The sequence below is a fragment of the Marmota marmota genome, unplaced genomic scaffold (assembly GCF_001458135.2).
Source record: "Marmota marmota marmota unplaced genomic scaffold, marMar, whole genome shotgun sequence".
Lineage (NCBI taxonomy): Eukaryota > Metazoa > Chordata > Mammalia > Rodentia > Sciuridae > Marmota > Marmota marmota.
The window spans coordinates 9,231,390-9,247,938 of NW_025999999.1; the positions used below are offsets into that span (position 1 = coordinate 9,231,390).

General features: G+C 37.7%; 2 protein-coding genes and 1 pseudogene across 6 annotated transcripts in view; 1 reads left to right on the forward strand and 2 right to left on the reverse strand.

Moving 5' to 3' along the window:
• The window catches only part of Cfap43 (cilia and flagella associated protein 43), an 88,695-nt gene that overhangs the window by 8,563 nt on the left and 63,583 nt on the right, over positions 1 to 16,549 (reverse strand). For 4 of the 5 annotated variants that reach the window (XM_015494760.2, XM_048807286.1, XM_048807284.1 and 1 more), the window contains 8 exons: positions 15,601 to 15,807; positions 13,895 to 13,984; positions 13,560 to 13,640; positions 12,719 to 12,844; positions 4,400 to 4,519; positions 2,709 to 2,816; positions 1,035 to 1,121; positions 277 to 365 (listed from right to left, as the gene is read on the reverse strand). In XM_015494760.2, the coding sequence (XP_015350246.1) occupies positions 277 to 365; positions 1,035 to 1,121; positions 2,709 to 2,816; positions 4,400 to 4,519; positions 12,719 to 12,844; positions 13,560 to 13,640; positions 13,895 to 13,984; positions 15,601 to 15,807 (908 nt within the window). The remainder of the gene's footprint in view (positions 1 to 276; positions 366 to 1,034; positions 1,122 to 2,708; positions 2,817 to 4,399; positions 4,520 to 12,718; positions 12,845 to 13,559; positions 13,641 to 13,894; positions 13,985 to 15,600; positions 15,808 to 16,549) is intronic. The other variant, XM_048807285.1, reaches the window with a different exon arrangement.
• LOC107149920 lies at positions 6,856 to 8,533 on the reverse strand (annotated as a pseudogene).
• LOC107149865 (serine/threonine-protein phosphatase PP1-beta catalytic subunit) lies at positions 9,885 to 12,464 on the forward strand. Its single transcript, XM_015494758.2, has one exon. The coding sequence runs from the start codon at positions 9,961 to 9,963 to the stop codon at positions 10,942 to 10,944; it is 984 nt and encodes a 327-aa protein (XP_015350244.1). The 5' UTR covers positions 9,885 to 9,960; the 3' UTR covers positions 10,945 to 12,464.

Consider the following 16,549-nt stretch of genomic DNA (forward strand, 5'->3'; position numbering starts at 1 on the left):
AGACACTTAATGCACTTGTGACACTTATGTAAGTACCTTGCTTACGTAGAAATTTTTATTTTTAAATAATGAAAAGGAATATACTATACTTGATTTCCTTCCCTTAAGATGTAGGCATAATCTCAAAAAATGCTGAATTATGATCAAGATGAACATCTTTCCCTAAAAGTTACACTGACAATTTCTGAGAGAAAAAGGCAAAATCTTATAATCCTCCTCTTCATTTAAAGGCCTTTCTTTCTTTTTTAGAAACATAATAGCAAAGGAGAAACAAACCTTGGTCGGCGTTTAAAAAGTTTGTAGAGTAGATCCACCTGATGACTGGGAATTTCAGAAAATTCCTTTTTAAAGCTTCGATCCAGAACCTAAGGATAAACACATCATTGCAAGAATGTAACTTTATTTAGAAAACTTTTTTTGTTGACAATATTCTTTAAAATACAGGTTGTAGCACTTTGATGTTAAAAATCCACAAAAACTTTTTTTTATAAAATTGAAGATGATTCACAGTGCAAGTATTTCCCAAAGATCTTTTTTTGAATAGGAAGCACCTCAGTGTATTAAAAGTGTTATTTCATATGAGAGGTCTTAGAAATCATTCATAAGTTTTCCAAAATAGTATTTATTGACAAAACATGCAAGTTTCTCTATTTTTTTCTATTCCATCTCCTTCCATTCCATTCTGCTTTTTTGTGCTATCCTATCCCATTCTTTTGCATTAGAAAGCTGCTGGTCAGACCTACTAAACTGATTTCATAACCAACTAATGGAGACTGCACTCTTAAGTTTGAAAAGCCCTGGAAGTTCAATGATCTCCCTGTTTTTTGCATAAAAGAAATCTTAGATGAGAGAAGTTTACAAAAATTCTTTTTACAGATTTTCAGAAGTGTTCAATGGCACAAAATGAAGTTCATTCATAAATGGTAATTATAGTTGGAGAGAAATCTATAAGAGTTATATGTCATTCAGCTTTCCTCTAATCCCAAGAGCAACAACTCAACTGCATTATCAGTTGGTGAGACAATGATTCTCACCTTGTCTTCTGCCATTAAGTTGTCATAGTGCTCCTTAAATGCATCCAATTCTTCTCTAGATTTCCGGATGGCTTCTGAAGTCTGGTTCTAGAATAACAGCAGGAGTAGTTAATTGGAACTGGAGACTTCAGTATAAAAATACAGGAGATTCAAAGATGAATCAAGAATTTTCTAGTACACAAAGTAAAGGTGCCGTGTAGTATCTGTTACAGAAAACTTTTATAGAAGGAAGTAAACCATTTGGAGACTTGAACAAACCTCCAGTCACCTGTTCCTAAGGACAGTCAGCACTGTGTAAGTGCATAAGCATCAGTGACAGAGTGTGTGGATGAGGAAAGTGCGCAGGCTTGAGAGTTCCGTGGACCTGGGTTCTGAGACTGAATGTAAATATGGACAATGGCCAGCCATATGTAGAAACAGAACTCTGATCCACTGCAGCAAACACCTGGCAAACTAAACCAAAACCTTTGCAGTGATTGCCCCAAACTGTCAGGACTTGGTCAGTAATTGCCAGCTGTTTAATTTTGGTACCTACTTCCAACTCAGGATCGTCTAGAGAGGGCCAAATATGTTCCCCCAAACCAGGTGGCTTCTAATTGGTTTGCCTGTGCCAACAACATCCAGCCAGGTGTGCTTGTGTCTTCCCTGCTTCCATCCTATGTCTTTCCTGCTCCCCTGCCTGCCTTCCAGACTTGGCAAAGCAATGCCCATGGGAGTGTGGGTGGTCCTTGTGATGGCAACCATTCTGCTATGCCAAGCTCAGAATAAATAGCCTCTGCTTATTCTCATTTGGGTGGCCTTCATCTATTTCCACAGTTCAGTTCCTGCTCTATAACTTACCACTGGATGTCTGAGGCATGCTACCAGCCTCACAGAGACAGTCTTTCTCATTTGTGAAAGAAACCTAGTATCATGCAGGGTTGTTCTGAGGAGGGATATATATATAGAAATTTGCTGTTTAATAGACTCTTAGAAAAAACTACATATTTCATTTATGATACAATAAGTCACACATTCGCAAATTTGCGTTAATACTAACATCTGTCAAAACTTACTGTGTAATAAACATTTTGTATCCTATTTATGGTTGTGTTTAGATGGTTTTCAGAATATGAGCTAACCCAATACTCTTCCATGCTTAGTGAATTTTAAGAGTGCCAAGGCCAGCCTGGGCAACTTAGTAAGGCTGTGACTCAAAATTTTTTTAAAAAAATTTAATGGTTGGGGATATAATATGGTGGTAGAGCCCTTGCCTAGTATGAAGCCCTGGGTTCAATTCCTAGTACAGCAAATAAATAAATAAACAAAATTGAAAACAAAAAAGAGCATCCAGTGGTCCAGGGAGAACAATGCTTCCTGAAGAATGGCTTGCAAGCAGCTTAAAATGTTCTAGGTCCCATAGTCAATGGCTTAAAGTTGTGCTTTCAACCATGAACCTCATTTTACAAACCACTTCATATGAAGCCTACATGGTTCTTTTGACTAAATGATTCCAGAGGCTAGATCACATAACTATTAACAAATTTGAATGGGTAATTTTCACCTGGCCCTGGAGCAAAGTCTTAGACAGGGGTCAAGGACTGCTCCAGGTTAAGGAGGTCTGGGAGCTCTTGCTAAACAAGGAGCAGGGCTGTCAGGAAAGCCTGGCACTCGGGGATCAGGCTCTGTACTTACTTTCTCCTGCTGCTTCCTTACAAGGTAGTTGTTCAGGAATATTTCTCTGGAGGTTAATTCCTCTTCCAACAGTAGAGAAAACACGAGGTTATTTATTTTCAATTCCTCCTGTAAAAATATTTTAAAAGGTGTGTTGTGTGTGGGGGGTTATGATTGATACTCCTGAGAAAAGACTACTGATGGTCATAGACTTTACTCAAACAAGTTCATGACATATACATAAGAAAACTCTTAAAGAATAGAGACTTAACAGTAACTGGTTATTTTTCTTTCATCATTTCATTATAAGGTAAAACATACAGAAAAATACACAATGTGAACTCATAGTTTAATGAATTATTATAAGGGCCAACATCTATGTCATAAGCACTCAATTCAAGAAATAGAATTTTGCCACCCTAGAAGCTCCTTACAGGTGTTCCCATCAAAATCTCAACTCCACTACTAACCAGTGCTTTGACTTTCATAGTAACAACCTCTCTGAAGCTTAAGTGTGTTTATCTAGACACTACAGTATAACTTGTCCATTAAAAATTTTTTTTGTCATGTCTTCTAAATCTCTTATAATCTTCATGTCCCCTCTTTCCCTTTCTTTCCTCACAATTCATCTGTAGTAACTGGGAGCTTGTCATTCCACCTCACCTGCGTTTTACCCAGTACATACTCCTGGTTCTTCAGCCTTTGTATTTCCTGAAAATTGCCAGCTGGATCCAGAGGCCTGATGAGAACCAGCTTTGGTCCTTTTGGAAGACCATAGGTGATACTATGGTCTGTGATTAGGAGACACAGTATCTGGTCATCATTCTATAATGATCACAGCTGTAGTTGCTCAATGCCTAGGTCCATAGATTCAACAAGAGTTGAAAAATGGTAATAGTCTGTTTTTACTTTCCGTTTTCACTTATTAATTGAAATACTTTCATAGAGAGTGCTCCTACTTATGTACTGGTTTGGTTACCTGAGGGCACAGTTCATATACAAAAGGCCAAATAGATACTTTATGATTTCCTTTATTAGTTTTATATAAGAATTGGTTATCATCCTCTGAAGATAACCAATTGGCACTTTCTGTTTAAAAAAAAATCACAAATTTGTGAATTTAAACAAATTTAATGGGTTTCATTTAATTGCAATTATATCATCTTTGAGTCTTAAATGTTCTCATTTAAAGGAGATGTATGTGGGTGGCTCTTGAATCCTTTGGATATTATCTAGTAGTCTGATAGTACCCTTTTTATCTTGTACAACTAGGTGTTCTAACTAGTTGTAACCTAGGTGTAGCTGTTTTTTCAAAATGACAGCTTTACTGAAGTATATAATTCACATACCATACAATTCACCATTTATAGTATACGAGTCAGTGGGTGGTCTTCAGAATATTTAGGGTTGTGTTACCATTGTCACAATCAATTTTAGAACATGTCATCAGTTTAGCTGTCATTTCCCATTTCCCTGCACCTCCCAGAAGCCTCCTTCCTCCCTGCAAGGCAGCTACTTCTCAGGGCACCCAAAGAGGAAGTCTGCCAAGTGAAAGGGAGGACATGCAACAACAGGAGGCTGAAGAGGGACCCAGGGACTCAGGCTTGCAGGACCTTGGTACCAGTAAAGGGTGTTGGTCATTATCCTAACATCAGCCAGGTCCCTGGAGGTTCCTTAAAAGAACAAGTCACAGAAGCAAAGCTTCTGTTTACCTGGTTGACAACCATCTCGGCCTTCACTCTCCTTTCAAAGAGTTTTTTCAAAAGTTCATCAAAGCTCTGTGTGCTTTCTTGAATTGAGTTTTGAAGTTTCTTCAATTCTGTTTCTAATGACTGAAAAGAAGGCCATAGTGAAGTTAGAGTTTAGGAATATCGAGTGCTCCCAGGATGGGATGTTGCATTTTGCCCCTAGGGAGGGGCAGGAGGAAGGCAGAGCTTGTGAGGTGTTCTGAGACCTCAGTCCCTTCAACCAGAGATTCTCCACTTGGATACTGGGTGTCTGGGGTTTTTGCTTTAAAATGATTACTTTGCAGAGGAGGGATAAAAATCACTAATGATAGCTAATGATACAGCCAAAAGTAGGCCTGGTAAAACAAACTGCAGTAAATTTTTTCAGAAAACTCTGACTCCCTTTATAGGATAGTAATTTCCAGATATATAATTTGGCCCTAAAAAAAATTTTCTTGCTTTTATTTTTCCCCCAAGCTTTGAATTCCTTTTCATGAAAATTTTATATATTTTTCCACATTATTTTATTGTGCATTATAGTTGTACATAATGTTGGAATTTGTTGAATATTTGAATATGCACAAAATAGAACAATATAATTTGGTAAATATGCACTCCCCTGCACATTCTCCCTTCCTCTCTACCACCTAACCCCTGGTCCCTTTCCTCTATTGATCTCTTTTTTTTTTTTTTCATGAGATCCCCGTTCTGCCACATTTCATTTCCTTTTTTTCTCTCTAGCTTCCACGTATGAAAGAAAACATACAACCCTTGAACTTCTGAGTTTGGCTTATTTTACTTAACATAATGGTTTCAAGTGTCATCTGTTTTCCTGCAAATGACATAATTTCATTTTTCTTTTTTTATTCTTAATTACATATCTTTAATAACAAAAAAATATAAGACAGACACCAATGTCAGACTTGACGTTGAACCACCCTATTAAATGTAGGAATAGGAAAACAAAATTTTGACCATCTTAAGAATAAGATCTGCCTTGCTATTTTCATTTCAATGAGTTGGAATCCAGACACCATGTATATTCATTTGCCAATTTGACTCAGCTGTTCTTCTAGAACTACTATTTCTGAGATTCTGACTTAACACAGTATACTACACACTTTTTTTTGGTAGTTTAGAAAGGTGTTAAGTAGATGCATTCATGTCGGTGATTTTAGTCTGTTTTCATTGATTCTACTCTGTCAGCATTATTTTCACAAAGTGTCCTGGGGATCATGGTGATCTCAGTTACTAAGATCCATACAAGCTATCTTACAATTCTCTGAAGAAACCTTCAACTTCAGGTTTTGCTCCCTGCAAATTTTACAAAGCGACACCTGCTAGCTATGAAGATTAGGTATCTCCCAGATATTCTACACTCTCTTAAAATCTAACTTAATATCATAACCGATGTGATTCTGCAATCTGTATTTGGGGTAAAATTGGGAGTTCAAAACCCACTTGAAACAAATGTATGAAATATGATATGTCAAGAGCTTTGTAATGTTTTGAACAACCAATAAAAAAATAAATAAATAGAGAATCATGTCATCAACAACAAAAAAAATATCATGATCATTACATTAAGGCATAATAAAATAACAAAATATTACAAACCATATCTACTATGATAAATGAAAGAATTTCTATGTTTTTACTACTATTTTTCCTATAGTAGTAAAAGTACTATTAGTATTGACTCAAGGAAGAGAAAAATATAGTGACCCAAAGACCAAGGTAAAAATAATTTTTTCCTTTCAGACCAGGAAAACCTGATAAGGTAAAAACAAATGATTACAAAATAACTGCAATTATAGAGTTAAATTACAACTGTAATTGCTAGTTATTAAAAAAAATGAAGCCCTAGATTTGAGAAGAGTAATCTACTTTCAAAATGTGTGCTAATACTAGACAGAAGGCCAGAAAAATTGAGGAAATATTTAACTGTTTTGTACTCAACTGTTGAGTACAAAACATTCTTGGTAAGTAGAGAGTTAAGGTTTTTCCATATAACTAATATAAAAATTAGACTATTTCCAATCTTACTCCACACTTAATGTACCTTCTATTTGAGTTCTTCACTTCTTCAATGTGGAAAAGAAGGAATTTACTTTGGGACTTCTGAAAGCTTTATTAAAGTCAAATAGCAAAGAAGAGAAGACAAGCATTTTTCCAGTCTACAATCATGAGCAAGAAGTTGAAAAGACCATGTCAGCTGAATCCATCCTGGATGAATTTCTATGACTAGTTATTGTCCAAGGAAAGAGGCCATGGAGTCATCTGGCCTCTGCTGTTTCATTCTGTAGGTCTCCATTTCCTCTTCGGTGGGTTCCCAAGTTTCATATATGCTATTGTAAGGCCGTTTCCCCTCATCAACCTGCATGATCTCCTTGACATGAAGAAGGCGTGCCTCCCCTGCATTCAGTGCCTTTTTCAATTTTTCATGTTTCTTCATCATCACTATCTGAGCTGCTCTTTCGGTGTTTCTTCTTTTTCTTTTTCTCTTCTTTTAGTTTTTCTTGATGCATTTCCATGAGGGTTTGAGTTTTTTTCACAGATTCTTCTCCACTTACATCATTTATAATACATTCATCTGAATTAACAATATCCTTCCCAGCTTCTCCAGTATAATAGGAATACTTGAAAAAAGAGTGACAGCATTTGTATCCCCATCAGCCATCCTTCCAGTAAGATCCCGAGATAGTGTATGGTTGTGAAGTGTATGGTTGTGAATCTTTACATCCTGCTCCTATTTGGAGCAGGCAGCAGCTCGCACTTGTCCTTTGATGTCTGTACCATGTCTTGAGTATTTTACATAGTCTTCAGTCTGGGCTAAAAGTAATTCAGCTGGAGGAGCATCCCAAGTGTTCTTGGCCACCATACTTTTTTTTTTTTTTTTTTTAAGAGAGAGAGAGAGAGAGAGAGAGAGAATTTTAATATTTATTTTTTAGTTTTCGGTGGACACAACATCTTTCTTTGTGCTGAGGATCAAACCCGGGCCACAGGCATGCCAGGCGAGCGCACTACCGCTTGAGCCACATTCCCAGCCCCCACCATACTTTTCTAGAATGTTTTCTTTCTGCTGTTCTTTGAAAGTCTTCTTTTTTGACTTTGAAGGACTTATACAATAGCTCTAGTTTTGTAGGATCTGCCTGTAGATGCACTTCAGATCCTTTGTCATAGGCTTCCCAAGCAAACAACTGTGTCTGAGCCATTGAGATGGTATCTCCTGTGTATCTAACGAAGTTATCTCCTGCAAAACTCACTTCATCTGGATTCTTTCCTGCATTAGCATAAGGATTCTCTCATTGCTCTAGTTTTTGGATCATAGTAGGCAGAATTTGGATCTTATCTCAAGTATTTTGCAATATCTTCTCGAATCCTGAGATTTCGGGCAGTAATTCGTCTCTTAGAGTCAAAATTCTGTCCTGACATGTCAATATCATCTGCATATTTGCTTCATCCTCATCTTCACTATTGTGATCTTTCTCCTTTGGGAATTTGGTTCCTCTTCTCCCCACTGTGTTTTGGAGAATTAGCTTGTTCCACTAGTTTTCCTGAGGCTAATTCTTACAGTTTCCGGGCTTTCAAAGTTTGTTTGTCCAGATCAACTTTTGGCATATTCTTCCACAATTTTCATGTGTTCTTCTGGATTATAGCCATTCCACCGATCTCTTTTTTCATCATAGTCAAACATCAGTTGAGGCTGGACATGTTCATCTGGAGCTATATTAGAACCTGTAAAATTGGCTCCAACTCGCCTAGGTTTCTCAAAGCAGTCTTTCTTTTTGTATATCATGGCCCCACAATTTTCACATGCTCCTTTGCGGTACTTAGTAGTTATGGAATTCTCTTTTACTCCCCTCTTGTGCCATTCCCCAGATGAGCTGAATTACTTTTGTTTCTCTGGTTGTGGTCTCTGATGATTTAAAATAGGTCTTCTTGATGGATCAATGTATCATATGGCACTGAAGAAATATACTGAGGAATATGAGGATTGATGTCTTTTCCCTCTTCATCAACTTCTGCTGGAGCATTACCCAGTTTTCACTTTTCTTCTAGCTCCTTCTTCTTTCTCTAGTCCTCTCGAGTCATCTTCTTTGGTTCCTCCAAATTCATTTCTTTGTATCCCGATAGGGGTGCTGCATTAACCGTGTCCACTGCTGCGGCTGAGATAATGACCTCGTCTGGTCAGGCCGCAGCCTACACCAAAACCATCCGATAGTCCGGCAATGTTTACTTCTGGGCTTTCTGCCTCCTCCCGGGAGGCACTGCGGTAATTTCCGGACAACCAACACATGCGCACTCTCATTTTTCCTTACGGTTGACTAAAAATGCCATTGTGTATATATACCACATTTTATTTACCCACTCATCCATTGATGGATACCTAGACTTGTTTCATAGTTTGGGTATTGTGAATTGTGCTGCTATAAATACGGGTCTGTATATGTCACTATAGTAATTCTTTAGGATAGACACCGAGGAATGGATTTTACAGTGGTTCCATGCCTAGTCTTTTGAGGAACCTCCATACTGATTTCCTTAGTGGTTGTACCAATTTACAATCCCAACAGTGAAAAAGTGTTTCTTTTTCTCCACATCTTCTCCAGGATTTATTTTTGTTTGTATTCCTGATGACTACTATTTTATTTTTTATATTATAATTTTTATATTTAATTTTTTTATATCACTGAAAAAAATAATCCAGCGTTAGGGAAGAAGTGGAGGTATGAGATGAACCAAGATAGGTAATGAGTAGAATTATGGATTGAGGTTTTAGGCAAGTGCTATCTTAGGTTAAAATACAAGTCAGAATTGCAGTGAATAAAAATATAACAGGTTAACAAAAGGTTCAAAGAACTTGTTCATAAGATGCAGCTTCAAAAAAAGGTAGAAATCAGTCCTGTCTTGAATGAGGGAACTATGATTTTACTTCCCTCACAGAAGCATAGATATCATCACTTGGTTATACACCATAGTCTTTTATATCTCTATTAGAATGGTAAGCAGTTTTAATGTGGGAATGTTTCTTTGTGATAGAAGAAGATAAAAAGTAGCAGAACTGCACTGCAGAAACTTGGAATAAGAACTGTAAACTAAGTGCTACACCATTGTCTGTACCATTCTTTTCTCAAATCCTTTCCTTGTGAGAACAAATCAAGCAGAAACATTACTGAACTCAGATGGCTACAGACAGGAGAGAACAATCCCTCACAGTGACTTGCATGTGCCAGAATTGGTGTCTGTTAAACAAGAATGAATGGAACAAACAAATGGTAACAATGTGGGAAATGTTGAAATCAATAAGAACTTTCAAAAACCACTGCTCAAAATTCTTTTTGTTTTAAATTGTTCTCTTTGAAGTTCTCTAAATTTAAAATTTACTTCTCTAAAATCTTCTAAATTCTTGAGAATTTAAGCTGAGATGCCATTCTTAAGCCACTAAAGACACTGAGAAATAAAAAAATTGAAAAAATATTGAAACAAGGCCACCGAGAAGCCCTTGTTCCCGCTGCCGGGAAGGAGAGTCTGGTGCCGACAAGATGGCGGACGGAGAGCTGAACGTGGACAGCCTCATCACCCGCCTGCTGGAGGTACGAGGATGTCGTCCAGGAAAGATTGTGCAGATGACTGAAGCAGAAGTCCGGGGCTTGTGTATCAAGTCTCGTGAAATCTTCCTCAGCCAGCCTATTCTTTTGGAATTGGAGGCACCACTGAAAATTTGTGGAGATATTCATGGACAGTATACAGATTTACTGAGATTATTTGAATATGGAGGTTTCCCACCAGAAGCCAACTATCTTTTCTTAGGAGATTATGTGGACAGAGGAAAGCAGTCTTTGGAAACCATTTGTTTGCTATTGGCTTATAAAATCAAATATCCAGAGAACTTCTTTCTCTTAAGAGGAAATCATGAATGTGCTAGCATCAATCGCATTTATGGATTCTATGATGAATGCAAACGAAGGTTTAATATTAAATTGTGGAAGACCTTCACTGATTGTTTTAACTGTCTGCCTATAGCTGCCATTGTGGATGAGAAGATCTTCTGTTGTCATGGAGGACTATCACCAGACTTGCAATCTATGGAGCAGATTCGGAGAATTATGAGACCCACTGATGTCCCTGATACAGGTTTACTCTGTGATTTGCTGTGGTCTGACCCAGATAAGGATGTGCAAGGCTGGGGAGAAAATGATCGTGGTGTTTCCTTTACTTTTGGAGCTGATGTAGTCAGTAAATTTCTGAATCGTCATGATTTAGACTTGATTTGTCGAGCTCATCAGGTGGTGGAAGATGGATATGAATTTTTTGCTAAACGACAATTGGTGACCCTATTTTCAGCCCCAAATTACTGTGGCGAGTTTGACAATGCTGGTGGAATGATGAGTGTGGATGAAACTTTGATGTGTTCATTTCAGATATTGAAACCATCTGAAAAGAAAGCTAAGTACCAGTATGGTGGACTGAACTCTGGACGTCCTGTCACTCCACCTCGAACAGCTAATCCTCCGAAGAAAAGGTGAAGAAAGGAATTCTATAAAGAAACCATCAGATTTGTTAAGGACATACTTCATAATATATAAGTGTGCACTGTAAAACCATCCAGCCATTTGACACCCTTTATGATGTCACACCTTTAACTTAAGGAGACGGGTAAAGGATCTTAAATTTTTTTCTAATAGAAAGATGTGCTACACTGTATTGTAATAAGTATACTCTGTTATAATATTCAACAAAAGAAGTTAAATCCAAATTCAAAATTATCCATTAAAGTTACAACTTCATGTACCACAATTTTTAAAGTTGAAAAGCATCCCAGTTAAACTAGATGTGATAGTTAAATCAGATGAAAGCATGATGATCCATCTGTGTAATGTGGTTTTAGTGTTGCTTGGTTGTTTAATTATTTTGGGCTTGTTTTGTTTGTTTGTTTTTGCTAGAATAATGGAAACTATTTTTAATTTTTTTTCTGAAACATTTTTAAAAGTGAAACATGGGAAGAGCTTTAAAGACATTCACCAACTATTATTTTCCTTTACTTATCTATTTGCTCTTACTAAGAAAACATGCCTCATTACAGTAAAAGGAATTTTAGAGATTGATAGTTTTAAAAATATGCAAACTATTCAATCCAATAATTTTTAATCAAACAGTTTGGGCATACATACAGCTGATAGTGAATATTTTGCTTTTTACAGAAATTGCCACTGATTTGGATTTGTGCACTCTAATTTTTAACTTATTGATGCTCTATTGTGCAGTAGCATTTCATTTAATTTTAAGATAAGGCTCATATAGTATATCACCCAACTAGTTGGTAATGTGATTATGTGGTACCTTGGCTTTAGGTTTTAATTCGCACGAAACACCTTTTGGCATGCCTACTTCCTGATAACACCCTCACCTGCATCAGTTTTGTTTTTGGGGTTTTTGTTGTTGTTTGTTTGTTTGTTTTTAGATCCACAGAACATGAGAATCCTTTTTTTGACAAGCCTTGGAAAGCTGACACTATTTTCCTCCCTCTGTACGAAGGATGTATTTAAAATGGATGCTGGTCAGTGGGACATATTGTCAACTATGGGTATTGGGTGCTTCACTGTCTAATATTGCCATGTGAATGTTGTATACGATTGTAAGGCTGTGTCACTAAAGATTTAATTCTGGTTTTTCATAATCAAAGGTCATATGATATTGTATAGATATGCTTTGTAGTGAACTATAGTAGCAATAATTTCTGTACATGATCAAGAGTTTATTGCAGCATTTCTTTTCTTGTTTTTGTTTTGTTTTGTTTTGTTTTAAGGGTTAGAATTAACAATGGCAAGGAGTAGAAAAGTCAACATAAAGATTTTAGAAGGAGAACTTATAGGACAGGTTTGTGATTCATTGGATGTGATTCTAAAATCTTTTATTGAGCATTGTCAAATTTGTAAGCTTCACAGGGATGGACATCATATTTATAATACCCTTCTATATGTGCTACCATAGACGTGAAATTCTTGACCTTAATATTGTCTTTGAAAATGTTAAATTGAGAATTCTGTTAACTTACATTTTATGGATTGGCGCATTGTATTACTGCAAGAAATATTTGATTTTCAGCACAGTGCAAAAGTTCTTTAAAATGCATATGTCTTTTTTTCCTAATTCCATTTTGTTTTAAAGTACATTTTAAATGTAGTTTTCTCATTTAGTAAAAGTTGTCTAATTGATATGAAAAAAAGAAAAGAAAAAAGAAAAAATATTGAAACAAAACCCTGGATATGGTAGATTATGTTGATTTTTGGATCTTCTGACCTTTCTATACTTATCTCTTTCTTCATTTAACTCCTTGACTTTTTTCTCATATTCTTTGAATTGTTTCCTTTCCTCTTCTGTCCACAGTGCATCGGGCTTTATCATGAAAGCAGGCTGAGGAATCACCTGACAATAGAAAGAAACACACATGCTCGCTCAAATGGAAATGCATCAGTACTGTAAGCTCAGAGGTATGGTTACAGTTTGAAGAAATAAAAAAGCAAAGGCCCTTTAATAGGGTTGGCAAGGGCCAGGTCCCGCAGTACACACCTATAATCCCAGAGATTCAGAAGCCTGAGGCAGATAGATTGCAAGTTCAAGGCCAATCTGGGCAATTTTGGACCTTGTCTCAAATTGAAACATGAAAAGGGCTATGGATGTAGCTCAGTGGTAAAACACTCATGAGTTCAGTCCCCAGTACCACCAAACAAAACAAGACAAACAAAAAGTCGATAAGGACAATAGCCTAACACACTTTTACTAAAGAGTATGAACATCATGACTATTGTTCTGTGACTCTGGAGAGTGAGAGCAGTTTAGGATATACCTGGACCCTTAGGTGACAGAGGTGTGTGCAGAACTACACCTGTACTGCAGGTGTTAGAGTTGGAAGTGGTATCCCTGCCTTTGGTAGAGAACAAAACCACTGTGGTTTGTTGGTGCTCATTTGCTTCTTGTGAGAATGGAAGCCAATTTTTTTTCTTATTTGCCTACTGTGTATGTTTATAGGGTACTATAAGGTTGTCTAATATTTTTTTGCCATAGAATTTGTACAAAATGGTGAAATGTAAGTGTATTTCAACTCTGCTATACCTTTCACAAGGAGGGCCAGATATCTCACCATTTTCAAAATGTCTTCCTTCTTGACTTCCAGAACACCTCCCATCATGTCCATCAGGGCTCTGTTTCTAACGTCCAAACCCTGAGAAAGAGCCAGGGTCAGAGAGGGCAGCTGAGACAGTGCTCTGACCCCAGGGGCACCTCCCACCTGGTGTTAGGATGACCACTTTAGGATAGGGAATGGTGGCAGTGGTATGGAAGAGAGAACGGAGGAAGCCAGATGAGGTTCAAGTGGCCTCTGGACCAAGACAATTATCTTTATGTGCTTCTATACTGGGATACAAGTATCTCTAAAGGAAAGAGGGTCTTGGGTATTATTTGGACAGAGCTGCATACCTGTGAATGAAGCCATCGCTCTGTTTCATGGGGTGAAATCAATTCTGTTTTGGCTTTTTGCCATGGAGAAACATGTTTTTGAGCTGTAATCTAAAAGAGAAAATACAGCTTTCTGCTGGTATTCTTACAAAATCCAAACCAAACTTTCCTTCTATACACTGGGAGGAAATTAAATAGTACTGTGAGAATTAAATTAGTACAATCCATATTTTGCATTCAATTTCTGTTTTGGAATGAAGATAAAGTCTAAAATGAGAGGGCTAGAAGAATAGATCTTTACTTTTCTCTTAGTTTTCAGCTCTGTCTCATCACTGAAGAGATTTGATTTAGATGAAGGGTGAGGGGAAGGGAGGTCAAAGAAGTGTCACCTAAGTCAAATCCTGAAAGGTGTCCTAAGAGATCAAGAGCTTGGGGCATTCTAAGAACTGTGGGCAGTAAAGCATGGGCAGAAGGGAGGGAGAGCAGCTGGACAAGACGAGGGCAGGGAGATGGTCAGGAAGGTGGGTTGTATCCCAAGTGCCCTGGGCAGCCATTGCAGGGGGTCAGGCACAGCAGGAAGTCACATCTGACTTGCAAAGAGATCTCTCTCCTGAACATAGACTGATGGGAGCTCAAGAAAAAGCAGGCATGGGGGTTTACTGCACGTGCAAAGGGATTGCCTTGAGCTGGGCCCTGAGCAGTGGCAGAATGAGGTCTTGGTTTTCACCTTGCTCCAGCTCCCAGGTCACATAGCAAAGAGACCAGGGAAAAATGACTTGTAGAAGTTAAACAAGTGCAAAGGTTAGGACAATGTCCTCAGAAGCAAATGGTTTGGGTCCAGTCTGTTACTAATTAGCCAAGAAACTGTGGCTAAGCTACTTAATTTCTCTGTCCCTCACTTTCCTTATCTGTGAAATAGAGGCAATGTTAGGGCTTACCTTCTATGGATGTAGAATTATATATTCATTCTCATCTATCTAGGACACTTAGAATGGGGCCTAGCAGCTAATAGGGATGGTGAAAATATTTCTTCTAAACACCAGTATTATCTTTTGCCCCAAAGTAGTCAAATTGGTTTCATATGAACAATAGTTTTTCTTTGAGTATTCTCCAGCATTTTTTTCTTTCAAAAAAATGAAATATGGTCATATTTTGTTTTCTTTAGGCATTCTTTTCGCAACTGCCTATGCTTTGAAGAAGGCTGTCCACAAGTCCCTTTCCTTGGTATCTGTACTGCCCACCAAAGATCTAGATAATGACTCCATTGGTCTTTTTCCCACAGAGTGGTTCAACCCCTCTGGTTCAAGCACTGGGCCAACACTGGGCCAAGGAGCCCCTTCCCAGGCAAGCCTAGAACTGGGACCAAGATAATCTAATTCAGACCAGCTGCTCTCTTGGTAGAGGAGATACAAAGTAGAAATTCCTAGAAGAATCTTATATGCTCAGATAAGTAAGCTAGGAGATAAAGAAAAAGGGCCCTGGACTCCCCATAAAGCTCTAGTCTTTGCTGCCGGTTTCTTCCTAGGTGCAGTGTCCAAATCTTCCCTGGACTCCCTGGGGTCCATAAAAGAAATTCTCAATACTGCAGCTCTATCCTCTGTTTTTATTATCTATAAATGAGCATGCTAGCTAATACAGTTGTTTGCAATAATATAAAGAAGAAGGTGAACAAATAGGATCTGGGAGAAATCTGAGAAAGAGGGAAGAGATGATGGGGCCAGCCATACCTCATGATCCTCTACAACAAAGGTTCTCTCTGGTTTCTCACAGTCTTCAAATTCTGGTTGCCAGACTGTTTCCTCCAACTCCAGATCTGAAATAATTTCTCTAATTCTAACATTTCTTTCCGTCACACGTGTGATTTCAAACTCTTTTTGTTTATATGCAGCATCAAACTCATTATTGAAAGCAGTTTTTACCTTGTAAATGATATCCTGAAATATCAATATGTTACTGAAAAACACACCACATCTCATATCTTTACTAGTAACATGATCCCAAGTTACACTTTCCCTCCAAGGTCAGTCCTGAAATTATCTTTTAAGAAGGTAAAATGAATCTTCCTGGAATGCCATTTGTATCAAGCCATTTCTTGATTCGATAATTGACAGTGGCATCCAACCATAGGTAGGATTAAGGCAACCATATTCCATAATCTACTTTCTGAAATGTAAGCTGTCATTCAATGTGCAAGTATGATGATAAATGTTCAGGTGGGTGATGTGCACACAGAGGCTCATTGAGCAATTCTCTCTACTTTTGTGCATGAATTTTTTTTTAAAAAAAAATCTCTTTTTTAGAATCTTGTGGCAGATGTAGAGAGGAAGAAATGGCCAATACAGAGTGTTTAGAGAAGCTTCCAGAGAAGTCCACCAGGCACAATATTCTTTCTGTAGCTATAGGGTCAGGTCATTCTCAGGCAAGAGAGAACCTGAGCTCACCAGAAGGATCAGTCAATAGCCAGAGAGAAAGTGAGTTCAGATGGGTTGCTACCACTCCTAATGGCTCAACTCAAAGTGGCCTTTATGTTACTGTCAGAGTTCAGCCTATACTTCTATGTTATTGGGGAAGAAGCCATTAAATTGGAAAAAAATGATCTTAACACTTAGCCCCAGAGTTTCTCTTGGGCTGAAATTACCTCTTTGTAGGAATAAAGTAGCAAGAAGGTGATGCCTG